Here is an 11217-nt window from a genome sequence, read left to right as displayed (position 1 = left end):
CCCGCCCTTCTCCTCCTCCTCCTCCTCCTCTTCCTCCTTCTTCTTCTTCATCTTCTTCATCTCCTTCTCCTTCTCCTTCTCCTTCTCCTTCTTCATCTTCATCTTCTTTTGTAGTATCTTGTCTGGTTTTGTTATCAGGGTAATGCTGTCTTCATAGAATGAATTTGGAAGGATTCCTTCCTGTTCTATTTTTAGAACACTTTGATTCTTATGGCCTATTTCTTTTATTAGAAGTACTTAAAAATTTTAAATTTGTGTATATTTTTCCCCAAGAGTAGGGACTAAAGCATTTAAATGAACAGAAATTAATGAGTTTTTTGTTACCTACTTCTAAGCCAAGATAAAGATACACTGACATCTATTATATTGACAAGGTAAGAAAGTAAACAGATATTAGTAATTTGATTAAAATCGATTAATAAGTCTGTGGTGTTGTAAGTATAGGCCCAAAATCTTATTTTATAATCAGGTGTCACCTATTACTATATCTCCAAATTAAAACAAAACCAAAAAAGGCACCTCAAAGCATCAAGTAAAAATGACTCCATTTACTTATTCTCTCAATTAATGAAGAAATGTAATTTAGAAAACTTTGATTTGTCTTAGTTACAATTTCCATTCAAGATACCAGCTAGAAAGAGAAAGAATTTTGCATCCAATCATTTTGGAACAAGAAGATATTATATAAAATGCTATCTGCTTGTTTTCAGCCTAATAAAGAAGAGAAATCTAAGAGAGAACAGATTACCTGCCAGAGGTAAAGGGTGAAGGATGCAAAAGGAACAAACTTGTACTTCTAAAATGAATAAATCCTGGGAATATAATGTGTAGCATGAGGACTATAGTTAATAATACTGCATTGTATATTTGAAAGGTGCTAAGACAGTAGATTATAAAAGTTCTCATCACAAGGAGAAAAAGTCTGTAACTCTAAGGTGACAGATGTTAACTAGACTTACTGTGATCACTGCACAATGCATATAAATATTGAATCATTATTTGTACACCTGAAACTAATGTAACTTTCTATATCAGTTATATCTCCATAAAAAAGAAGAGAAATCTAACCCCATAATAATAAAAACTCCCTTGTTTCATCCTGGAATAGCAAATTCAATATTTTCTTTAAAATACAACGGCTGCTTTTTGGTCATGTTTCCTTTTTCTCCTCTTTCTGGTAATCTTTCTTTGGAATAATAAATAACTCCATCCCGGAACTAGACAAGATTAGAGTCAATCTGGAATTTGAGTTCTTTTTTATTGGGCATAAAAAAAAATCTTAATCTATAGTTGTGCTAAATATCTGGGAAGGAATAAAACGCTCAGAGAAAAACCCACTGTTTCCAACAACCAATCATTACATGCTGTAAAGAAAATATCTCAAAGTGACTGACCTCATTTTTCTCTAACTCTCCTAGAGATTGTCTAACTTGGGTTCAAAGATGAATCTACATTATTAAAGTGGAGGAAAGTGGAGTTTTTTCTGAAGGATGATGTCCTGTCTCACAAGAAGGATCTCAAGAAAATCTATGATACGTTATTCATATCTTTTAAAATTTATATTTGTATTTTATTAAAATTATGAAATTTAATAAGCCATGTCCTCTTCAGATCTCCTTAATGGTTTTAATATTGTATGAAAAGCTATTTACTTCTGTACTATATATCACAGAATAATATTTCTGTATTATATGATATATTTTCCCTTCTTGGCCCATAAACAAAGTTTGAATCGAGAAAACATCATATCTAGATCCCTGGGTGTCCTGAGCCACGCATCTCCCCTCTAAGTTCCAGCAACTCTCAAATTCAATTCAATAAATATTATACATTTTATTGTACTTTTATTATATCCTATGCCCTGCCGCTAGTTTTTTTTTTTTTTCGTAGCACAGTGTATAAGCTATTGAGCTTATTCTAAATAGTTTAGTGTCTAGGCAGAAAAATGTGTATGCACCAAATATTACACAGATCAGCCGTAAAGAGTATTATCGTTGGTTTACAAATAAGAGGAAGCAAGAAAAGAGCATTAACTCAACTGCAGAGAACAATAGAGACCCCAGAAAGTGATAACTGACTTCACGCTGGACAGTCTAAAAATACACAAGGTCCAACATATAGACACTTTATAAATGAAGAGAAATTTTGTAATTTAAATTGAGAAATTAGCATTAGAAATGTTCTAGTCACTCTCCTGTGATCCCACTGAACACTGGATCTCTCTCTATTCCAGATGTTGCCTTGTAAAAGACTTGGCTCAAGATTTATCACTTGTAACAGCTACAGAGGGCCTTCTAGTGGGGTCACAACCATTATCAACTTTGAATTCTCAGTATTCTGGTGAGCTCAACATCTGTACATAAAGTTTCTTTTTTTTTTTTTTTTTTTTTTTTTTTACAAATAGTTTATTGTCAAATTAGTGTCTACATAACACTCAGTGCTCATCCCCAAAGTGCCCTCCTTCATGCCCATCCCCCCTCCCCCCCACATCCATCAGTCCTCAGTTTTTGTCAGCATTCAAGAGTCTCTCATGGTTTGCCTCTCTCCCTTTCCCCCACCATTTCCCCCCTTCTTCTCCCCCTTGGTCCTCCGTCAAGTTCCTCCTATCCTCCTATACGTGCAAATATATGGTATTTGTCCTTCTCTGCCTGACTTATTTCGCTCAGCATAACACCCTCAAGGTCCATCCATGTTGCTACACATGGCCAGATTTCATTGTTTCTCATTGCCATGTAGTATTCCATGGTATAGATAAACCACATCTTCTTGATCCATTCATCTCTTGATGGACACTTAGGCTCTTTCCATGTTTTAGCTATTGTGGAGAGTGCTGCTATGAACATTGGGGTACATGTGCTCCTATGCCTCAGCATTTCTGTATCCCTTGGGTAAATTCCTAGCAGTGCTATTGCTGGGTCATAAGGGAGTTCTATTGTTAGTTTCCTGAGGAACCTCCACACTGTTTTCCAGAGGGGCTTGTACATAAAGTTTCTTAAAGTAGTGAACAGACTAAATATTTCAGTAGTACTTTGCAGAAGGAAGCAAACTTTCTAATTTATGCCTTCTTACAAGTTGATTCTTTTGGATTTCAAGTCCCCAGATAGCCTAGGTCTGATATGGATGTTATTTTTTCCCAGGGGCTCCACTTGGTCTCATCTGTAGCCAGATCAGCTAAGGGAAGAGTGAGCACAATGTATATCCTTAGTGGTCATGGTTGTCATTTTTTCCAAGTTTTGAGATTTTACAGACAGATAACATGTGCGTGTACACACACACACACACACACACACACATATACACACACACACACACCCCTCTCTGTGATACACAAAGATGCTAGCATGGTCACACAACATACAATAATAGCAAAGGTTCAAATGGGGACCACAAAAATTAGCTGGATGCGAAATCTACTGAGCAAATATGGTCTGAAATAGGCAAAATGTGAACTCAAAATAGTCAAGACATTTATCCTGGACCCATGAGAAAGACCACCTCCTATCACTTCACAAGATACACCGGAATTTGCTTACCTTTCCAACCTTAGTACTTGGATTACTTATGTTTAGGTCTATTTATGCTTCCCAGAAAATTAGCCTCTTACCCTTACATGTCTTACTCTAAATGTTAACCCCTTCCTAAGTGTGATTTTCATTTTTACATTTTATTTTCCAATAATAGAAATGCCCCATTTCACAGTGGAAGGTAATGGAAGAATGGCATTCAAGTTCCTAAAAACTTTTTTGTAGTTACAGATGTTATAGCAAATATGTGATTTCCATTTAAGGGAGAAAGAATCCATAGCAGTCATCAGATAAATTATAAGTCATGATTAATATTTAAGAATTTAAGGAAATCCACTAGGTGAAACCAATAAAAATTCTACTTAATCCTGGCACAGTCTGACCCCCCGCAACCTCGTGAGTGTTTGATGAAATCTTGGCCTTACCAGGAAGCTTATTAGAAACGTAATTCTCAGGCCCTACCTAGACCTGTGAATCAGAATTTACATTTTAACATCCCCTCCCCCGTCCCCCCCATGGGATCTGTGTGCACCTTAAAGTTTTCGAAGCAGGGGTTAGCCAATCATAGAACTTTGTGGAAATTCCATGAATAGAAATTACTCCATCAATCTTTAATTTAGGTTGGGTTTCCTTTCAAAGATCTACAGACCCAAACGTTAATTATTTTCAATAGCTTGATTAAATTTACATTAAGATACATTCCTGGAATTTGGTGCCCTTCCTATATTTAATTGTGCATCCAATCCATTGATTCTGTGTGGTACAGACTGTCGGTCTCCTCCTTTCCACAGGAGAACCAGGCATGCGTGAGGGGAAAGTGATTTGAATTAGAGAAGTATCTGGAAGACTGACAAGGACTGTTTCTTGTACGGTGGGGATTTTAACTCACTATCACCATATTGCTTTCTTCTCAAAGTATTGCCTTAGGCTTCAACTAAGAGAGCCATTTCTGCAGAGGAAAATCCCTCTACTCCTGACAAGTTTCTGTGAATCATGTGCCAAATGAGTTAGATTAATTAGGCATTTCTTTGCTTGAGTTTCTTTCTCCCACCCTTGTTCATCTCCGTGTTTGTGACTTTAAGAAACTAAGGAGAGGTCACGTCCTATGCAACTGGAAATATGGCTGCAGAAGGTGTCCCCCACCAGATAACTAATGACCAGAGGAAAAGATGCCTGTCCTTTCCTAAACTTGGGTTTCATTAAGGTAAGTGACCTCTCCTTTGCCTCAGAAGAGATCGTCTCTTGCAGTGACCTTGTTTGCATGGGAGTGAGCCTACTTAATGGGTATCAATGGTAACATTGATGATAACAGTTAGGATGTGTGGGAAAAAAGAGAAAAAATGCTGTTTCAACAATTTAAGCAAAAAACCCCCAAAAAACCAGGTGGCCTACCCAAGCTGCATCCCAGACATCCTTCTTCGCATGGCATACACTCTCCGTAGTCTGGGTCTTGGACTTCACCTGTACAAGAAGAGGCAGAAACATAGTTCATTTTCAGTGAGTGGAGACACGTTAATTGCTGTGAAAACATATTGGCATGTAGTTTATTTTCTGCCCCTTTTCTTTTCTCAGAGACAACAAATTTTAATTCTTTTAGCTGTTTTATTTAGTTTTTACCTCCAAATGTCTAAGTAGCATGATCATGATGCTGCCTTGTGATTTTGTTCGTAGGCACTACCCATAGTGGTAAAAACTAGCTTTCTTTCGCCAATACTCCAACAAACATGGGCATACTTTCCATCCTCCCAAATTACAGATTTTGTGAGATTAATACTCAGCATTTATATTGTTATGATTATACTATTATTATTCATGTTTTCTGAACCGCTGAGTGAGGTTCTTTAAAAATATTTTTTTTAACAATTATTTATGTTTGAGAGACAGAGCTTGAGCAGGAGAGGGGCAGAAGGAGAAGGAGACACAGAATCTGAAGCAGGCTCCAGGCTCTGAGCTGTCAGCACAGAGCCTGACGCGGGGCTCAAACACACTAACCCTGAGATCATGACCTGAGCTGAAGTCAGATGCTCAACTGACTGAGCCACCCAGGTGCCCCGACATTAGGTTCTTAAATACCTTATCGTTTTCTCTTTTGCTAATATCTCTGTCTGGCTTCTTTGTTTTCTCAATATCTGTCCCTAATGCATCCTCAACTGTACCCTAAGCAGAAATCTTCTGGCTATTATGTTAGTATCTTTTTTACTGTCACCCTGAGGATTCCTTTCATCCCTCTCCTCTTTTGGATGAACTTTCTGGACCTTATATTTTCTCATTTCTTGTTCTATTTTTTTGGTGGAAGACACCTTCTACAAGTCATTTTCCCAAGAAAAGATGCATTGGAGGTAAAGTTTTTGAAAACTTGCATGATTGAAAATACTCATTTTTTTCTACCCTCACACATGACTCATGGCTTGACTGAATTTAAGCTTTAAAAGAGAAATAATGCATCTGGGTGGCTCAGTCAGTTAAGCATCCAACTTCGGCTCAGGTCATGATCTCACAATTCGTGAGTTCGAGCTCAGCGTCAGGCTCTGTGCAGACAGCTTGGAGCCTAGAGCCTGCTTTGGATTCTGTGTCTCCTCCTTTCTCTGCCCCTATCCTGCCCATGCTCTGTCTCTGTCTCTCAATAATAAATAAATGTTAAAAAAATAAAAGAGAAATAATTTTTTTCTCAAATGTTTCAAGTTTTTGTTCCATTTTTATATTTCAGTTTCTAGTATTGTTGAGAAGTTCAATGTCATTCTGATAGCCAGTCCTTTTTGTATGCTCTCCTTTGTTGTCTTCTAGAAGTTTTAAAGATTTTTTTTTTTTGCAGGAAAAAAAGCTCAGTTCTCCATATTCTTATAATCATGTATCTTGGTGTGTGTCTTTTTAAAATCCATTATGCTGAACATGCATAGGGCTTGTTCATTCTGGAAATTCATGCCCTTCAGTTCTGGGCTTTTTCAGAATTATTTCTTTGTTAATGTTCTCTATCCTGTTTTTGCTGTTTACTCTGAAAAACCTATACCATTTGGGTTTTTTTTTCCCTTTCAAGTTTTTATTTAAATTCTAGTTAGTTAACATGTAGTGTAATATTCGTTTAAGGAGTAGAGTTTAGTGATTTGTCACTTATATGTAACAGTGCTCATCACAATAAATGCTGCCCTTAATGTCCATCACTCCTCTAGCCCATCCCCCACCCTCCTCCCTCCATCAACCCTCAGTTTGTTGTCTATCATTAAGGGTCTCTTATGGGAAAACCTATTTGAATTCCTGGTTTGATACTTTATTTTTCTCCCCTCTTCTCCCCTTTTCTACTTTTACTTTTTCTTTTGGTTCTATTGTTTCAGTGACTTTTAAACTTTTATCTTTCTACCCCTCTTCTTCATTCTCATTCTTAAATTAAAAAAAAATCCAAGATCATGTTTTTGCTTTCTGAATATTCTTTTTTTAAATATATTTTTAAAATATGTGTTTCAAGTATATATTATAATTTGCTATCTGTATATACTGCAGTGATCACTCCCCCAAAATCCAGTTACCACCCATCATCCTACAATTGTCTGCTTTCAGCCCTATCTCCCACTCCCCAACCCCCTTCCCTCTGTTAAGTATTGATCTGTTCTCTGCATCTCTGAGATCATTTGTTTTGTTTCTTAGATTCTACATAAGAGGGAAATCATAGGGTATTTGTCTTTCTTCTGATGTCTTTCACTTAGCATAATACTCTCACGGTCCATCCATATTGTAAATGGCAAGATTTCATTCTTTTTAAAAATAGATCAACTTTATCCATTTGTCCGTTGATGAACATTTAGCTTGTTTCAGTTTCTCGGCTATTGTAAATAATGCCGCAATGAAGATAGAGATGCGTATATCTTTTCAAATTAGTGTTTTAGTATTTTTTTGGGTAAAAACCCAGTAGTGGAGTAGCTGGATCAAATTGTAGTTTATTTTTTATTTTTGAGGAATATGCATATGTTTTCCATAGTGACTACATCAGTTTACATTCCTACCACCAGTGTATGAGAGTTACCATTTCTCTGTATTTTCTCCAGCACCTGTCATTTCTTGTCTTTTTGATATAGCCATTCTAACAGGTGTGAGTGATATCTCAGAGTAGTTTTGATTTGTGTTTCCCTAAAAATTAGTGATGCTGAGCATCTTTTAATGTGCTCATTGGCCATGAATAAGAAAATTATTTATTTAAAATGACTCATTTATTTTTGAGAGAGCACAAGTGGGGAAGGGGCAGAGATAGGGGACAGAGGATCTGAAGTGGGTTGTGCACTGACAGCAGTGGGCTTGATGTGGGGTTTGAACTCACCAACTGTGAGATCATGCCCTGAGCTGAAGTTGAACATTCAGCCACTGAGCCACCCAGGCACGCCCACACTTTGTCTTTTTAAATCAGCCTTTCTAAATCCTTTTTTTAAAGTTTTAAAGCCTATACTGCATTAGTAAATATAAGCAGAAAAAGGAATGAGTGTCTTAATTATTCTAGAAACATCTTAGACCTCTTTTCGGCATTAGACCAGGCATAATTCTTATATAGAGCAGAGAAAGTCCGTAGCATTTTTACATGGAAAGAAAACAACAACACTATAAGTCCTGTTTTTAAATCTCTCTCTTCCCATGTATGATAAGGAATTGGGGAATTTCAGTAACACATGATTCATAGAACATTTAATATTTTCGCGTCTCTTTCTGGAGGCTTATTCTCATTGGCTTCTCACAGCAGCCATCTTGGTGCTACGCTCACGCTTTCACACATGGAGAAAACAAGGCATAGAGCATTTGATTCTGCACAGGGTCCCATGACAAGTAACTGGGAAGGAGAACATTGGTTGTCAGGACTTTTAGATTCTAACCTGATTTTCTCTCCATTGTACCCTGCCCACCAACTCTCAATTCAAGGTCAATTTCTCTGTGAATAGCTGCATTCCTGTGTCTCTGGAGTGTGTCTCGGGAGACCCAGAGAAAGGTGAGTGTGGGACGGGGGTGGGGGGGGCGGGGGAGAGGAGCAGTCATCACCGTCCCCACAGCACACGGAGTCCCATAAAGTCGTCCCAGGTGCCAACATGAAAGTCTAGAAGACTATTTGAACGTCTGGGACTCCCAGGGGTGTATAGCTCCACATGCTACCTCCTGGTATAAGACATTGGCTCAGAGCGGACTTACCTTGTCCACACACCAACTTCTGACACGTGTGGTTGGTGGGCACCAGGAAGTAGCCTCCCACGCATCGGGTACAGATGTGTGCGTCATGGCAAAGCTCACAGTGATCGGGGCAAGGCCGGCAGGCATGCCCCTCGGCAGGGTAGTGGCCTGCCGGGCAGCTCTCCCAACACTCCCCCAGATACAGGAAGCGATCCCGGCCGTGCTTATCTGAACAGATGGAGGGGCAACAAAAAGAAGGAAAATGTATAAAATTAACCTGAAGCTAATGTAACCTAAGGTATTTTATTTAAAAAAAAAAAAAATGATGTAACTAAGTGTTTAGGCTCCTAGGGGATCAGGAGTCTAGAATTCATTTAATGAAAAGTACACTATCTATATATTTTCAGTTGAAAAGTTCTCATTGTGGGGAATAATTTTTCAATATTTTGTATATTTGAGTGATCAGGGTCTACTTTCTGGGATGTCGCTGCAAAAGCCGAAATCACAGTCTGTGCATAACTATGAGTTAGAATGTGTTGAATTTTCCCAAGGGCCCCTTCTGGTATCTCTGGAAGCCCTCAGACTTACGGGCTATAGAGATCCTCTGACCATAAATACATGCTTACTGGTAGAACCATTTTTGGAAGACTGTAGTCTTTTAGAATGGTTCTGAATTCCATTATCAAAATCACATGCTTGTGTTAACTGTCTGAAGTCTGAATTTTTGCAGAGTTGACAACTCTGATGACGGTGTATTGAGTGCTAGATCCAGCACACCTTTTTGATTCCTTAAATGGATTTTTGAAAGTGCTGAGCTTCTGTCAACATTGGAGTCTACATGGAGAGAATTACCGGTATGTCTAGTATAAGACTATGGGAATTTGGTTTTGGAGGGAATAGAGAATTCTAACCAAGTATAAGTTCATAATTAATGAAAAAGCATTATAATAAGTTTGTATATATGTATAAAACAAAATTAATATAGATGCACCTAGAGGTCTCCTACCCTCACCCTACCGGAATCTTGTTTGTGTTGAGTGTGTTTAAGGCATCCATCTTCCCTAAATCACGTCTTCCATATGCTCCTGCCTCCTGCCTGTGTTTCCCAAAATAACCAGAGTCTAGGGTTCACTTGTGATATACCACATGAAGGTCTAAAACCATTGACCTTCAAGGTGCGAGGCTGTGGAATCTGTGGGTTAAGATAGCACTTGACCCCATGTTGCACATGCAGGATCTTAACATCAGCATAAGAGGCTGAACCATGTGACATTGCAAACGTTCAACTATTTTTGTGTCCGTAAACTTGTCACTCTCAAATGATCTAACCTACTGTTCTGTACTTAATTAAATCCCTAGTTCAAATCCAATTTAAAAATCACACCCTTGGTTTATAGGCTCAGAAGCTACCTCTTTGCTGTTTGTGATTTCCTGCCAGGAGTCTTCTGGCTCCTATGGGACAAAGAAGATAGAGAGAATTTCCATAGGGGTGGGGCAAAAAAGTTTCTGCCCCCTACAACGTTGAGTTGGAGGAACAGTATCCTTTAAGGGAAGGAGAGTGTTTGGGAGAATGTCACGTGTATTTGGTGATTCTACAGCTATCTGGTAAAACATGGAATCATGAGACCATAAAAGAGTCAAACTTCCAAGCCATGTTCTTCACAGACACTTTATGAAACCCTAGCAAACCCCATTTCCACTAAGATTCATTCAGAAAAGATCCTATTTTTTAGGGGGCCAAACTTCTCAGATATAGGCAGGAAGATTTGAAGAGAACAGTGAGATGCCACTCCCCCCTCCATTCAGCAATTGCTATACATCCCCTACATCCTCATGCCACGTCACCCCAGGATCCAGGGGCTTGGCGACAGCCTGGCATATAGTGAATTCTAAATACATATTTGTTGAATGAATGAATGAGTGGCTAAGTGCATTCATATTTAGCAATATTGCTACTTTACATATCCATCTGGATCAGCAATCATCAAACAATGGTGAGTTCAGGGATGCCTGGATGGTTCAGTTGGTTAAGCATCTGACTTCGACTCAGGTCATGATCTCATAGTTTGTGAGTTCGAGCCCCGCGTTGGGCTCTGTGCTGACAGCTCACAGCCTGGAGCCTGCTTTGGATTCTGTCTCCCTCTCTGCCCCTCCCCTCCTCACACTCTACCTCTCAAAAGTAAATAAACGTTAAAAAAATTTTTTTTAAATGATGGGTTCAGATATTGGAAGAAATGTTCTCCAATCCCATCTGTACTATTCAGACATGGCTTTATTATTCGAACCACTTTGGGTATTGCAATTTGAGTTTAAAAAACAGATTTGGATGGTCTTGGTATTTAAAATACCTGGACCCTGTAAAGGAGTTAACACAGATGCCTTGATCATGGGCAGCTTTCCCCACAGGTTTGGTCCAGGAAGACACCAAGGTTTGCTCACTTTCTAATAGCCTTCATAGTATGGGAGCTCATTTAGCTTTGGCTGATAATTTGGATATCCCATTGCTTTTAATACCATGCATAAATGATTGGCAACTTGCCCAGACTCTGAGAAT

At 38.5% G+C, this 11217-nt stretch overlaps 1 protein-coding gene across 1 annotated transcript in view; it reads right to left on the bottom strand.

The window, feature by feature from the left end:
- PCSK5 (proprotein convertase subtilisin/kexin type 5) overlaps nt 1–11217 on the bottom strand; it is a 336435-nt gene that overhangs the window by 88969 nt on the left and 236249 nt on the right. The window contains exons 21-22 of the mRNA XM_039242170.1: nt 8685–8891; nt 4917–4985 (exon numbers count right to left, since the gene is read on the bottom strand). Coding sequence (XP_039098101.1) covers nt 4917–4985; nt 8685–8891 — 276 coding nt within the window. The remainder of the gene's footprint in view (nt 1–4916; nt 4986–8684; nt 8892–11217) is intronic.

The sequence above is a fragment of the Hyaena hyaena genome, unplaced genomic scaffold (genome assembly GCF_003009895.1).
Source record: "Hyaena hyaena isolate Hyena2069 unplaced genomic scaffold, ASM300989v1 scaffold_206, whole genome shotgun sequence".
Lineage (NCBI taxonomy): Eukaryota > Metazoa > Chordata > Mammalia > Carnivora > Hyaenidae > Hyaena > Hyaena hyaena.
The sequence above is the reverse complement of the archived record's forward strand: the minus strand, read 5'-3'. Positions and strand labels throughout refer to the sequence as shown.